The sequence below is a fragment of the Manis javanica genome, chromosome 13, assembly GCF_040802235.1.
Source record: "Manis javanica isolate MJ-LG chromosome 13, MJ_LKY, whole genome shotgun sequence".
NCBI lineage: Eukaryota > Metazoa > Chordata > Mammalia > Pholidota > Manidae > Manis > Manis javanica.
In genome coordinates, this window is record NC_133168.1 from 7,391,258 (window position 1) to 7,407,932 (window position 16,675).

The window sequence follows — 16,675 nt, forward strand, 5'->3', positions numbered from 1 at the left end:
AATTTTGCAAAATGAGCGTTTTATAAAACATTTTCTATAATGATACCATTTTTGAAAATGTAGAAAACACTAGTATTTATACACTAAAAACCTGTTACCTTTTAAATGTTAAAACCATCACCAAAATTTTAAGCAATTATAATTTTTTATGTCTACATAATTATATTTTATTGTGTGGTTATTTCACTGCATTTTTATCCTCTAATTAAATATTGTGCATATGTATTGTTATAGGATTTTCTTTACTTAGAATTAGTTCCTCAGTATAGAGTTCCAAATTAAGAATTAATGGGTCAAATAATATGGACATTTTTATAAGCTTTTCATGTACACTACTAATTACTGTCCAAAAGGGCCATACCAGTTGAGGTTATCACCATTCATACAAGAATTGTCCGCGGTATATGAGAGTAACAGTTTTGCGATATCCTTGTGTGCTGTAATGTATTGATAGGATACAATGTTCCTTATTATTTTACTGTCTTAATGTATGCCTTTTTCTTGTGTGGTTGAACTTTTTTTCTTCATGTATTTGTTTACTAGTTCCTTTTTATTCTTTTTTAGTCTCTTCATTCCTTTGGGCTCTTATCGGTTGTGGTACAGCATTTTTCTTACAGAATTGTGTGAACCTTACCAAGTTAAAAAAACCTAGTTCATTGGATGTCTTTTTATTCTTAGTAGCTTTATATGAATAGAAGGTGTTACACATTACCTGGTACAATCTGTTAAGATGGTCCTTTGTGATTCTTCTACTTCTAAATATACATATTCCTCCTTTCCTCCATAGTTTATATATATTTTCCTTTCTTATGCTTTTCCAATTTTTAAAATATTTTACTAGCTAAAGTTACAGTGAAAAAAATAGATAAATCAATAATAGAGTTGTTGCATTGTCTCCCTTCACCTTCTGTATCTCCTATTTCTCATCTCGTGGCTTGAAGAAAAACAGTAAAAAAACAGTGTTCCTACACACACACACACACACACACACACACACACGGCTGTGCATTTAGCACATATGTGACTCACATTAACCTCATGTCAACCTCATGTGCTCTTCCCAGCTATAGTGCAGCTCTACTATTTATTTTTTGTCTTAATGTATAAGACCTAAGAAACTGTGAACAGCTCAGACATTGTGTAGAATTATTTGTTTTTTTATGAGCACAAAAATCATCAAGGCTAATTAGACACCACAGAATTTACTTGTATAGTTTCTGCTCTTTGTAGATTTTCACTGCTAAAATAGGACAGCTAGAAATTGTTGTTTCTAGGATATGTTGTTTCATCGAGCCCTTCTCAAGAATAAGACAACCCAGGCTGTTTTTTATTCCTGCCTCTAAAATCAATCACCTTTAAAATAAAAATTTCACAGTGTTTGCAATTGATTACTATGCAAACTCAATTTGATTACACCAAAACCTATTTTAAAGCAGGTGTTTCAGTTGTTGAATCCCTTACATAATTAAAATAGGAAGACTTTTTAATACTTTAATTTTTGTACCAGTTACTTACCATAGTAGCCTGCTAGAAGCCTGGTGGCGCTTCCTGTTGCTGCCCGTTGCACAGTGTCGGACTGGTGTCCTGGGGCAGGACAAGGGCATTCTGGGCAGGACTCTAGTGTTGATCAGGTGACCGTTCAGGACAGGGGATGCACAGGAGCCATTACTGCGGGAGCTGTGGTGCAGTGCCTGCGGAACCCGGCAGCATCAAAATCATTCTGCATCAGAATGGTATTAAGTTGGGAAGTAGCCCTAGATAAGGCGGAGAGAGGGGAGGGAGGAAAGAAAGCTAGAGGAAGTCTGAAGAAGATGGAGGTAACATGACTAGGGAAGTGAGCATATGAGCTCTATTTTATTTCTTAGCAAAAGCAAAAAGTTACCCATCTATCTTCTTAACCCAGTGAAGTCTCAGAGTGTCAGGAAGCAGAAAGACCCTTCCAGGTGTATCATAGATGGGAAATCATACTGCAGCATGAGGTTCTCCCAGAAGTAATTCCCTTTCTTATTTGCCATTACAAAGACTTCTTGCAGTGCTTCAAAACTATGTGGGCATGTGCTGCCATGTCAGCATTGGATTCTCACCTCGACAGCCACCACGTTCACCATTAACTTCAAACTGTTGTTGGGTTTTTGCATCACTCTCTCAAGCTTCAAGTCCAAGATGGAATCATGAATACCGAAGCTTCAGTCACTTACCTGTAGCAGAAATAGGGAATATCTTCCCCTCTTTGGCCTCTGTTGCAGGAGGAGATGTTCAGGTACTGGCTGTCTGTGGACAGCAAAGGTGAACCACATACAGCCCTTTTTGCTGCCCAGGCTCATTCATATGCCATTCTCTCCATACCTACACTTTACAAAAAAGTTTTAAAAATTCCTCCTAATAATGCAGTTCTCCCTTATATAACCAAAGTTCATTCATCCCAACCCAAGGGAGACAACTGAAAAATATCATCACTGACTCCTTTAGTCCTAGCTCTCTTGGTTACATCCAGATACCCTTGTTCTTTTGCAGTCCTATCTCATTATTTTCTAGCAAGTAAACTACATTATAAAGGTATCTGCAACCAACACATGCTACATTCAACAAACAATGAAATTAGTTCAAGTGTGTAATGTATGTTAGTGCGTATATGAGATAGCAAAGAGGCAAGGGTGGAGCCCACAGTATTTGTTTCTGTAACAGACTGGGGCTAAGCAGATATTAAGTGATTTATTTTCTCTACCATCCATCAGCTGTACACTTCCTCTTCAACCAGCCCCTAAGCTAATTACGATTCTTTAAACAGTGGAGTAACCAAAACCCACATTTCTGAGACATTGGAAATTGGGCTTTCATATATGCTTAGTATATATAAACTATTTGGACTTTTTGTATATGCTTATATAGGGTTTTAAACATTTTTTATCAATTTTTCTGATGGATGCAGTAGTGTGAGAAGGTTCCTGAGGGGCCCATCCATTCCCCCCCTTATTGTGTAGCAACTGGCCCAGTCCTCTGAACTACGCTATGACCACATTTTGTTTGTTCCCTCATAGCATGAGAACCTCAGACCACCATGTGGCTGTCCAAGTAAATTGTTACATTCCCTGGGATATGAAGCCTCCACACTAGCAGAGCTAGAGATACAGGGAAAGGAGACAGTTATTTTCCAACTAGTTGATTAGCTCTAATTGCAAAAGACATGCACACCTTGACTACTTGCTTCCTAGAACTGTATGTTCAGGCAGTAAGAGAGGTAGTGTCATTTATGCTTACCCAATCAGAGCATATATCTCGTCCTACGATGTAACACCCAACCTAGCCAAAGTCATGTCTCTCAGCTGCCATTCTGAGTCGTTAATCTGTAAAGCCAGCCCTTTCTGGGTAGGGAGAGATGTCACAGACCAGGAGATCTTATGGCATCCGTCTTCATCTTTCTCTATGAAATGAGTTCCTCAGGTGAAGACACTATTGTATGGGGTGTCGTCATGATGTATGAGGCATTCCGTGATCCTACCATTGAGGCTGCCAGCAGGAAAAGAAGCGAAATCCAAAGTGCCCATTCTAGACACCATCTCAAACACATATCCTCTCTGTGATAGAAAGGGTCCACTACAGTCTCCCTGCCACCAAACAGCTGTCTGGCCCCGCGGGCAGGTGGCCTCAGGTTGTCTGCATTGGTAGCGTATTAGGCACTTAACAGCAGTAGCTGGAGCTGCCTAAGGAAATGGAAGTCCATGTTTAGCCCATGCACAGTTTTCATCTCTTTCCATGGTGCCATTTAGCACATTAATGCATTGCACAGAACACTGGGGTCTGGGAGGGAGACCGCCTACTATCCTCAGAGGTAGTCATTTTGCCTACTTGACTATTAACAGCATTTTCCGCATGCTTTTAACTTTTCAGTAAATATCTTCATGGGATACAGGTAGTCTTTTATTCTGGACCATTCTAAAAGTTCATCCATGTAAAACTTCTGTCTTTCTTGTTACCTGTCCTCCAAGACCATTCTTGCCAAGCCCCTGACCACTCGGCCAGTCTAGTAAATGCAGAGCAAAGTCTGGATGACCAATTCATATCATCTGTACTTTGCAGTAAATGACAGGGAAATACCTGCCACTCAGCATTTACTCCTTTCCTTAGTATCTTTCCTGAAAAGGGCCATGACACCACGTCAGTGTGCTTCATATGGTGCTGCCATCTTATTCAAAGCCATTTGGAATTTGGAGTTTTCTTTTTCCCCGCAGTCGACCTGACATAAGTAATACCCCATGGGGCCTAGGCAGGTTGAAGTAAGGATAATCTGGCAGAAAGAGGCACACATATGGAATATCCATGAATCATCTTTCATGATAGTCTTGTGTCTGGTCCTTTCTTTTCTTGCAATGATGGACAGCTCCTTGACACACCCAAGCATATGGCTAGAGAGACGAGCTGACATCCAGGGCATGATGAGCAACTTCGGTTGCACGGTTACCTGATATCACATAGCCAGGCATTTTTTCTCTCTCATATCAAAAATATCCATAAAATAGTAATGTTCCAACTTAAATCAATAGGCAGCACTTACCAGAATTTGTATTTATTTATTTAACATGCATTCACTGAATGTCTGTAGCTTACCAAGTGCTAGCTGACCCCAGTACTCAAGGAGCTTAATTAAGAAGATAGAAATTTTAAAACATATATATATGTATTTATGATTAAGCAAGTAAATTAATATCAAATTACAAATATTGTTGTGAAAGAAACCAGTGACTAAATGAAACACTAAAGGGTTGGGAAGCTTCTTTAAATAGAATGATCAGAGAAGATTTCTGTAAGGAGATGTCACTTAAGCCAAGAACCAAATTAAAAGCCAAGATAAAAGATAACAGCCTTTCAGGTGAAGGAACAGTGGAGCACGTTAAAGGAACTGAGAGATCAGTGCAGCTGGGACACAGTAAGCGAGGAGGAAGTGACGTAAGTATGGGAGAGAGGCAGAAGCCAGCTCATGCAAGGCCTGAGACCATGGTTGAGGAGCGTGGCTTTTTATTCTAAGTACTATGAAAAGACTATCATTTATTTATTTACTTATTCAATACACATTTATTGGGCTCCCTCTGTGTGTTAAGTAAAGTTCCTGCCTTATGGAATTAACATTCTAGTGGGAATGATAGATAATAAACAAATATGTGGCAATTGCTCTGGAAAAACAATAGCTGGGTGAAGGGAGTAGGAAGGTGGTAGTGGAATGTTGTGCATTAATATAAACAGAGAAGGCCTCTCTCATGAGAGTACCTTTGACCAGGGAGGTGAAGGAAGGAAGGAAGCCAACCAAGCAGATACTAAAAGGGGTGGTCAGGGCATTAAGAAGTTTTAAGCTAGACAAATTATTTACTCCCAATTTACATTTTAAAAATCACTTTTGCTGCTTAGTGGGAAATGGATTGAAGTGCAGGTAAGCAAGGAATCAATGACTGTGATGACCTAGGGGCCACCCAGGGTGGAGACAATAGCAATGGAAAGATGTTTTGGGCTAGATTCAACAGATTTCTGAGAATTGAGGAGTGGAAGTTAGGAAAAGAAAAAGAATCATGAATGGTTCCCTAGGTATTAACTGTAAACATCTGAGTAAATAATGGTGTCATTTGTTGAAATAGGGAGGGCTGAGAGTGTAGAAGAGAGAGGAAGGAGAAATATTTGAGCTAAAAAGAAAAAGGAAAAAAGTTGTATTTTGGAGATAGATTTCATCTGTACGTCCAAGACTTCAAGTATAGATTCCAAGACAATGGTGAGATGTGAGATGAACACATGAACTTGAGAGCATCAGCCTAGGAACCTTCAAACCCAGGTGAGCACCTGGGACCCTCAGAGAGTGGGGAGGCAATCAGGCCGGAGGGACTCTGTCCTTATGAGCCCAAGTAGTAGATAAGGAGCTAGCAAAGGGCACTTTGAAAAAAGAGAAAGTGGTGCCAGTGAACAAAGACAGTGTTCTAAAATGCTGCAGAGAGAGGGTTCATGAAGCTTCGAAGGAGAGCTTGACCTCATCAAACGTTAATGGGAGTTGACTGAGATGAAGGCAGAGCTTTAGCACTTGGACATATTGGGGGAACCTGGCAAGCAGAGCCAGTGATACATGACTAGAAGCCAGTTTGGAATGAGCTGAGGAGTAAATGGGTGGGAAGGGAAATGAGGAGAAATGGAACCAGATAGGATATCCAATTCCTTCTAGAAGCTTTGTGGTGTAATTTACTGTTATAATTTAGCAGCTAATAAGTATGGCCTTTAGGCTCCTGCAGTCAGGTCCCAAATGTTAAGGTGGAATGGTGCTAGGATCTGGGTAGTCGCCAGCCTCAAAAAGAGAGAGACGACTGGAGGGAACACCTTTCCTCCGAGTGGAGTCCCTGAGTGGGCGCTCGGAGTACTGCCCGTCCTTCAGCACTCCCTCCCGGGCCGGGCCGAGAGGCCGAACTGGGCTTAAGGTCAGACTTCATCCCTCAGTCCTGCTCCGATGCCCCCCTCAGCTCCTCTGTGTACTGTGTATCTTGCCAGTTAGCAGAAGGGTTACCCCTTCCTTCCTCCACACTGTTGAATAAGGTCCAGGCAGCTAAAAGAGAACATCAAAAAGAATTAGCTATCCTTTTTTTTTTTTTTTTGTCCTTATAAGTGGTAATGGATTAGAATTCTGGATGGCCTTTTGCCCTGAAGGCCCCAGACCGAAATGGTTGTGTACTAAAGCCTTTAGTATCCCAGAAGGAAGGTGGGGGGGGAATCTGAGGCAGGAAAGGGAAAGCGCCCTGGCTAGAGCAAGGTGTGGGAGAATCAGGTGGCGAGCGTGGAAATCAGGACTGCGGAAGCTAAGTGTTCCTTAGAGCGAAAATACAGTTAAACCTCGTTAATTCAAAGTAATTGGCCGGAAGACTCATGTAAATTACACTGAACATTATTAAAGAGAAGTGCTAATTATAATTTTACACCATGCTTCAAAGTGATTTCAAGGAAAACTTTTTGACATAAATGTACCAGAGGAGCGCTTTCATGAAAAGGAAGATTGGTATTATTTTACATGCTTCTACTGACAGAATTTGTAGATGCTAAAAAAGTTTATCATTTTAATTTAAACTTAACTCATCCAACTTCATTACAACTAAACCCTTCATAGAGTTACAAAGATGAACTAGCTTCACTCAAAATCATCACAAGTTCATGCACTGTGGAGAGTCTAATTAATAACATTTTAACATAGTTTTCTTTGATTCATTTGCTTTCTCATTCAGTATATGTATATACATCTTCCTACAGCTAAGAAGTTAGTGCCAGGCTTTGAAGATGGACTGAGATTGCTGAAAACCGGAAATGGAGTTTTCTGCAGGGTAACCACATTTTCAACTCAAAGGATCTGTTCATTTGTTTTAATCAAACTGAAATAGATTTAGCTTGTGATGCTACAGTTCCACCCCAAGTGCATTCTCTTTCAGGCCTCAGACTTCTAATTAGTTGACCAGTAAAAAAAATATTAGGCCAAGAATATTAACTGTCAAAACAGATGTTATCTACAGACTTGCTGAGCATTGGACATTTGAACTCAATTGGGCCCCGTGTAGTATTTGTGTAATTAAGAGCATCTGCAAGATAGGGAGCTGTTCTGCTTTATTTGGCCTCAGTTGGTAAACATGCATGTCCTGCTGAAGAAGAGATGACAGTCTCGTTATGCTTAGTAATAACTGATATGTTTATAGTGTTTCATGGTTCACCAAAGGCTTATATCATTTAATCATGAATTTTGGGAGGGTTGATCTTATGATCCCCATTTTACAGATGCAGAAGGTGAAACTTCAGAAACTTAAGAATTAAGTGATTCATCTGCCCAATAGCACACAGCTGGGGAACTCAAAACCGGGGTGGCTGACCCAGAGCTTGTGTTCTCTTACTCTGCCATGCAGTCAGTGGAATCATTGACGACACACTGACTAGGGAAGATGGAAGAGTTAGAGTGGGGGTGTATGTGGACAGAAGTACAGTGAAGATAGAGAAAAGACAGCAGCTGAAATATCAAACACAAGCAACCAGCAAGAGCAGGTTCCTCAATCATAAGAGGTGATATTTTAGTTTAGAAAAGATAGTAATTTTAGATAGTCTTCATTTTTAGGCACAGAGATGTAGAAATACTTAATAAAGAATAAATAGACTTGCAGATATCTGCATAGAGTTCCTGAGCTGTGTGAGTCTAGTACATTACTGATTATTTCAAATCTTTCCTGTTTTCTTGCATATTTTCTCAAACAGTGAGGCCCAGCCCTAAGTCACATGAGTGATATTGTGACTTTAAGTGGTTGTTTGAAGTATATCACCATTCATGTGGTGGTTAAAAGGTAGCCGTGTGGTTCAGAGGATGGACTGGAGCCAGGCTTTGTGGGTTCAGTCCTGGCTGCCCATTACAACCTACATGACCTCAGTGGGGTGTTTAACCTCTGAGCCTCACCCCTTCATCTCTAGAAGAGAAATAATAGTTCTATACTGATAGAATTGTTGTGAAGACTAAATGTATTAATACATTTAGTTGAAACAGGCTGGGAATAGAGTTAAATGTTCAATAAATGTTAACTTATTCCTACTATACTACAGTACCATTGAATAATACCTTATAAGCAAATATCTTCTTTTTGCTGAAAGCTCTATGGTAAAATTTGGTCTTATTTTTAAAATCTTTTACTTGTGATTCTTTACAAATTTAACTCATATTAATACAGTATTTATTCTTTTTAAATTATGCTACTTTAGAAAATTAATTTTATAATGTCCCTTTTATCTGCATTTTAAAAGCTTTTCAGTATATAGAAATGCTGTCCAAGCATATGTTAGAATCCCCAAAATGAAAATGAGTAGAAAATGTATATTCAACAATAAATATGAAGCTCTCACACTGGGACTTCCTACTAAGAGCATAGTGAATGAAGTTAGAAACAGTAATGAAAAATCTTCACTATCTCACCCTACAATGCAGTTTTGATATTGCTGTCATTAAGACTCAGGCAAGCTAAAAAGTAAACATTGAAAATAGTTTTATGTTTATTTAGCAGACAGCAAAGACTTTCATGTTACTCTTTGGGGTTCACACATGTGTAATTCACATACAATCGTATTTAACCACATGTAATATAAATGTGTCCACAGCATCATGAGCCATCTGAAGTACCATTGTTGGGGCTTCACAAGGTGCTTCAAGGAATATGGTATAAGGAGTATTGGTAAAGTTGGGCAACTTGCTGGCTTTAATTCATTTGTATTGTTTTTTATTTCTTTCCTCTTACAGGTAGGTCAATAGAATACCCTAAAGTGTTTCTTTCATTTTAGTGTTTTCCCCTTCCATCTGGGGGGTTTATCATACAGAAGTGTATTGTAAGAAATTAATAGGTGGTAATTACAAAGAAATGATTTAACTTAATTTAACATCTGTACTACATGTGATATATTTAATTATCTTTATTTTTAAAAAGCCTCCCTAAGTTCCATTATTCATCTGTATGCTGTATCTCTTTTTGAGCGCTTTGGATAATTGATAAGCACTGTTCAGTGGCATATGGTCTGAGTCTGATGTCCTTTGAAAAGAGCACAGAGTTCTGATAATGAGGACTCTGTGAAAATGGGAAAACCGGCACAACAGATATGCTTTGAGAAAGTATGGGTTTTAGCATCTTGAAACAATATATCACACTCAGAGGGGCAGAGCTGGGCTGTGCAATCTGTTGGCTCATTCTTGTCCAATCTGGTTTCCTCCTTTCTTTTGGAGCCACTATTGTCATCAGCTCACTGAATTATATTCCGACTGGAATGTATTTCAGGCACAGAGTAATGCATCTACTTAAATGGAATCCTATCTTTCTACAAAAGCTTTTTGAGTATAATAAATTTAAAATATTAAAAAAAATTCTATTAAGTTAAAGTAATTGGTTCAACAGTTTACATATATGCCTCCTCCCCCACCACCCTAAAAAAAAAAAAAAGACCATTACTTAGAGGAATATAGATCTGTTTTTCCTTTATTTATAATATCAAATAATTTTTTTGGTTTAACTATCAGGTAGACATACTCAAAGACTGTTGATTGGAAAGATACTCACACATTACACCAAATATTGGTTTTATAGAAGTGAACTATGGAATTAAAATTCCCTCTGTTAAAGTATTTTAATTATAATAATTATTCTTTTTTAAATTCTATAACAGTCTTCCTTAACAAGCGTTAAGCCTTAATGTCCTACGGTTTCCATTGTATGTAATAAATGAATTTTTCTCCTAACCATCTAGAATAGTGCTAACTGTCTTTGGAAAAATTAAGAACATGGTAGTTAATATATTTTTGTGGAGCTTCATTCCCTCATAGAAACAGGCTGAGAAAGGCTACCATATAGTCTTAATTTTAAATATACTGGATTATGTAAATGAATTGGGTGTTACATTAGAGCCATATTACTTTATGTGAAGGATTAAATGTGATAATCTTTGTAAAGTGTTAAGCACAATGCCTGACACATAATAATTACTCAACAAGTAATATATACTGCAGTATTTTGAGCTTTCATTATCCTAAGTTCTGAAAAATTTTGCTGGTGTTACATTGTGATCAAGATAAAACTTATTTTTATTTTAAGCACAGTAATAAAGATGTATAATTTAATCAAAAGTTTATATTTTTGAACTTATACAGGCTATTTTAGTAGTATGTTTAATGATTGAGTGACATTACTATAAATTTTGCTTTTTTATGATGTTCAAATAACTGAAAATTCATCCATAATAACCATGTAATAATTGAAGCTGTTTTTTGTGATTGTCCTCATGAGGAATTTAGATCTTTGCCAGTTAAGAGAGGCAAATAGTTCTTTTTAATCCATTGATTTATGTGAAAGTGGGGCAGAGGGAATGAGAAACAGCCAGCCTTCCTTGTTGTGAAAGGAGAGGATATTAATGCCTCACCACACCCCCTGCCATAGGATTCTTCAGTTCTCCTCTGGTAAAGAGTACATCGCTTTTTTGGGTATGATTGGCATTGCCGTAGAACACCATAAATTATATGAGTTATAAAATTACACTGTTAAATTTAAGTTAGAAACTTAAAAAAAAAAAAACAAATCCCTAAAACTAATTGTCCATGTAAAAATATCTGAATTAATTCTTGATAGTGTAAATTGAATCTTTTTTTATGCTGTTGAGCTATTGAACAAAAAATGGATGATATAGGCTGTCACTTGAGAACGGCCAACACCTAATTTATGAGACAAGATGAACACCTGTCTTCATAGCATGCATTTGTAGCCTGTGCTAATTGTAAAGTTCAGAAGGACTTGTTAATACATTTCTGTATTCTTGCTAAGTAGTTTAAAAAATAAATAATTCAGAAATATCAGGTGAGTATACTGTAACTATGAAACAGACAGAACTGTTGATACATTACTTCCAGCTCAGGGCAAGTTGTAAATAGCATGGTATGAGTGTCATTAAAATATGACCTATTCTATGCAATACTCTTTATACATTAATAATTATTGTAAAGCCAAGCTTCATATTCCTAGTTTCTGGATTATTAATATAAAACAAGGTGTTCCCACATAAAATAAACATGAAAAACTTTTCTGACCATTGCAAATAAAATGCGTAAAACTGACAGCGGCTGGAGTGCTTTATCATATGGATATGTTGTCTCAGGCATATTTAAATTGCAGAGGCCAGCTCAGGTTTCTCTAGATGGAGATTTTGTGAGTGAACCTGTTCCCAAGTTCCTCTTTCACTATTGTTTACTGTTGGATTGTGGTGGTGAAGCTATAGATATCATTAAAATATGTCATTCTTTTAAATGCTTGTGTCTTCTCAAACCACTGGACCTCTGCATTCCTCTTCTCATGGGGTTGCTCCGAAAGAAGTTCCACAAATTGCACCTGTGTCATCCTCTGCTTTAAGGACGAGTAGAGGTCTATCATTAGACAGAAAGAGATTGGACTTTTCTATTTAGTTCTTTACAAGGAGTAAGTCTTGTAAGAAAACAAGACTGCTTGTCGCCATAAAACTCTGTGCTGCATTTAGTATTTTCCATGTAGAATGTAAAGTGATAGAATATTCAGAGAATATTCACAAAACATGAGTTTCAGAAACCATTTAGACATATGAAAATTTAGTGAGCTAAACAAGCTGGAAATGAAGTCTGTTTTAAAATGCAAAACTGGGATATATAAGAATTCTGAATATAGTAAACTTACCACTAAAAATAACTGAGGAAAGGAATTATTTAATTAGTATTGCTAGAATAACTGGTTACTTAGAAAAAATAAATTTAGATTTCTGTAATGCTTACTATTACAAAGTAAATTATAAATAATTTGAATGTTAAACATCTATAGCAGAAAGCACTATTTATAATAGCCAAGAAATGGAAGCAACCTAAGTGTCCATCAGTAGATGAATGGATAAAGATGATGTGGTACATAGACACAATGGAGTATTGTTCAGCCATAAGAAGAAAACAAATTCTACCATTTGCAACAACATGGATGGAGCTAGAGGGTATTATGTTCAGTGAAATAAGCCAGGCAGAGAAAGACAAATACCAAATGATTTCACTCATATGTGTAGTATAAAAACAAAGAAAAAACTGAGGGAACAAAACAACAGCAGACTCACAGAACCCAAGAATGGACTGACAGTTATGGAAGGGATAAGCGGAGGAGCAGCGGGGGGGCATTACAATTAGCATGTATAATCTGGGGTGGGAGCACGGGGAGGGCTGTGCAACACAGAGAAGGTAAGTAGTAATTCTACAGCATCTAACTATGCTGATGGACAGTGACTGTGATCGGGTATGTGGGGGGGACTTGGTGATGGGGGGAGTCTACTAAACATAATGTTCCTCCTGTAATTGTAGATTAATGATACCAAAATTAAAAAAATCTATAGAAGTAGAAGAAATAGTGGATGAATATGTATTTGCTCCTAAAATGAGGCAAAGTTTTCTGAGCAGCAAAATATAATAGGCAAGCAAACATTTAAGTCTATAAGTAAACAAAAATATGTAAATAAAGTACAAATAGAAAACTGGATAAAAGTATTATAGCATATGATAAACAAGCAGTTGATACCTTTAATATAAATCAAAATCCAGTAAGAAAAAAACTGTCACATCCACTAGAAAAAAGAATTTTTTTAAAACCAATTAATATGAAAAGTGTTAACTTCACTGTTGATCAAAGAAATGAGAAGCAAACAAAGTTACATCAGTTTGATTTTTTAAATTAAAATACTGAGGCTCAAAGAGGTTATGTGACATGCCCTGGGGTCACTTAGGTTCAGTGAGAAAGCCTAAATTTGAATGATTCCTGTCCCTCTGGTGGACTGACTGACTTTTTTATATTAACTTTTTGTCCATATATTCTGAATTATTAGCACTGAGCCAGGAAAAAAAAAAGATAGGTTTTCTACAAGAGATGAACAGACACAGAAACATTTCAGTCAACATTACATGCCTTTTAATAGTTCTTGTTAAGGGGATATTCTCTTTATCCACAGATTTTCTTTTTCCCTTGAGGCATAAACATAAGACAGATAATATTTAGACTTTATTTAATTAGTACTTAAATTAATTCATTTAAAATATACATCCTCACTAAATAGATGGTCTTTTCAATTAATTTAATCATAACTGTAGACAGGGCCTATATTTTTATATTCATAGAATACCATAAAAAGCAGAACACAGAATGAATCAAATCAGTCCTCATATGAAAATGTTAAGCCAATGCACTAGGTGTTCTGTGTTTTTATTTGCAGATGGAGAACATCATTGCCACGCTAAGAGATTCCAACCTGAAGCTGACGCTTGCTTTCGGGATAGGGATGCATCATGCTGGACTTCACGAGAGGGACCGAAAAACAGTAGAAGAGCTCTTTGTAAACTGTAAAGTTCAGGTATTTTTCTTTTCCGTGAACAGGTATTTAAATGTAACTTAAAAGTTATGTTTTAATTAGATACAAGATTTTCATCTTTTATTTTTTTAGGTTCTCATTGCTACAAGCACATTAGCCTGGGGTGTAAACTTTCCAGCTCATTTAGTAATTATCAAGGGAACAGAATATTACGATGGAAAAACAAGACGTTATGTGGATTTTCCCATTACAGGTAATTTTTTTTTTAATTTAAAGAGACATTAAGCCTCTGTTTTAGCCTTAATAATTGGAATTTGCATTTAAATTGTAGAGAATTAATCACATTTACACATATGAGAAAATTATAAATTTTTCTTTTCAGTTCAAATATTACTCAAAATATTGAGCTGTTTTATTTTCTATTATTAATCCACTTTAATAAACATCAAATACATAATTAATGGCTTCAAATTCATAAACAGATGTAAGTACTGATGAGTAGCCCTTATTGACTTAAAGTATAAACATTATGATGTTTAATTTTAAATCTATTTCAGTAGAAATGGCACTTCTATGGGACTTTTAGAACTACAGTACTGTTGCTGAGATTTGTGCATGAACATTCTATTAACATATATTAAAACTTGACGGAAGTATTAACAGTGGGTTCTGAACAAGGGAATATACTCAGTGTGTATTTCTACTCAATGACTATTACTTATAAAAACTCTATCTTTCAAATAATTGCTTCAGATTCTTGCTGTACAGGAGTCTCCCCTTACACGTGGGGAATATGTTCCATGACCCCCAGTGGATGTCTGAAACCCAGTGGATAGTACTGAACCCTAAAAAAAAAGTACAGTTTTTTCCTGTACTTATATACCTATGATAAAATTTAATTTATAGATTTAAGAGGTTAACAGCGATAACTAATAGGACAGCAATATACTGTAGCAAAAGTTACGGGAATGTGGTCTCTCAAAATACCTTATTTTGACATATGTACTGTCCTCACCCTTGTGAGGATGTGAGATGCTAAAATGCCTACATGGTGACAGGAAGTGAGCTGAATGATGTAGGTATCATGATGTGCTGTTAGGCTGCTAGTGAACTGACAGTATGTCAGGAGAATCCTCTGCCCTGACTGTCGCTGACCACAGGTAACTAACACCACAGAAGGCGAAACTGTGAATAAGGGGGAACTACTGTGTAAAGGAAAGAAATTTTAAACTGTGAATGGGAGAGAGTGAAGCCAAGATGGACCCAGTATTCAAAACTAACCAAATGAGTCGGCTGGAGAAATTTTCCTACATGTTTTACTGTCTCTTGTTTAATTAAAAAAGTGGTGACTCTTAAATAGCATTTTTAAGCATTACCTAAAGGAACATTTCATCTTTCTTAGTTTTGCAAACAGTAAGAGATTCTTTTGAGGATTCAATTTTCTATCACAATGAATTATTTAATTATTAGGAGACTCAGTTGCAGGCATCAGAGACAGGCTCTTAAAATACTGTTTCCTTTGTTGTTTTGTCCCGTTGCAGAGACCTGCCACAGCCAGTAAATGCACCTTGTGCTGTGTGCCCCTTTGCAGAACACCTGTCGCTCTCTGTTTTACAGATGTACTCCAGATGATGGGGCGCGCCGGGAGGCCTCAGTTCGACGACCAGGGCAAAGCTGTCATTCTCGTTCACGACATAAAGAAAGACTTTTACAAAAAATTTCTTTATGAGCCTTTCCCAGTAGAATCAAGGTAAATTTTACTCTAAATCAATTTAAATGGATTCATGTAATAGCAAGTTAATATTTATGGTGTTAACATTTTGTTAGATAAAAATCATCAAGACATCTAGTTCAAAAGAATTATGTGAAGCAAAGCTGAATATAATTATTGCTGCCTGACAACATTCTATTATAATTTTCACAAAAAAAACTTAAAGAGAAACATTGTGGTACGATGTTTGGTCACATTGATCCTGGGGCCACACAATGTGGATTCGTATCTGAGCTCCTCCCCTTGCTTGAGGTTAAGCAAGTCATTCGATTCCTCAGATGCATTCCTTGGTGCACCTATCTGTGAGGCACAAATAATAGCAATACTATCTCATGATCAAATATTATACCGCTTATAATAGTGTCCGCCACAAAGTAAGCATTTAATAAAGCATTAGTTTCATTGGTGTTTTGTAGTATAGTCGATAAGTAAATACACAAAATAAAGGGACTTGTAATGAGTACTTTAGGCTGATGGCCCTTTTCAGAATTATCACATACTTTGTGGCCCTATAACTACTACCCATTTAACAGTCTTCCCTCATTTTCTCAGCTGAAAATAGCCTATTCTCCCTCAGATATATCTACTTTTCACTTGTAACAGTTATGAACTGCTAACTGTTGTCATAGTGTTTCTGAATACACTGTATCCTCTTTACTATATTCTCAATGCAAAAGACAAAACACATTTCTACTTTACAGTATAGTCTTTGGAGTAAGTGCTATAATGTCCATTTTTTTTAATTTGGAAAAATAAAAAACACAATTAACACTGTGCTAAGAGAAAATTTATGACTATATGTATATTTGAAAGAAGGAATGAATACTCAGTGATCTGAGTATCTCAAGAATTTGCAAAAAAATTAATTGAGCTCAAAGAAATGAGACAATAAGAAAGATAAGAGCAAAAATTAAAGAATTGAAATCAAGCATACATTAGAAAAGAATCAATAAAGCCAAAAGTTCATTCTTTGAAAAGAATAAAATTGATAAACATTTAAGTCTAATCAAGAAAAAAGAGAGAAGG

The 16,675-nt window shown here is 36.7% G+C and overlaps 1 protein-coding gene across 4 annotated transcripts in view; it reads left to right on the forward strand.

Moving 5' to 3' along the window:
• ASCC3 (activating signal cointegrator 1 complex subunit 3) overlaps window positions 1–16,675 on the forward strand; it is a 285,280-nt gene that overhangs the window by 190,425 nt on the left and 78,180 nt on the right. For all 4 annotated transcript variants that reach the window (XM_073220915.1, XM_073220914.1, XM_073220916.1 and 1 more), the window contains 3 exons: window positions 13,783–13,920; window positions 14,011–14,131; window positions 15,496–15,628. In XM_073220915.1, the coding sequence (XP_073077016.1) occupies window positions 13,783–13,920; window positions 14,011–14,131; window positions 15,496–15,628 (392 nt within the window). The remainder of the gene's footprint in view (window positions 1–13,782; window positions 13,921–14,010; window positions 14,132–15,495; window positions 15,629–16,675) is intronic.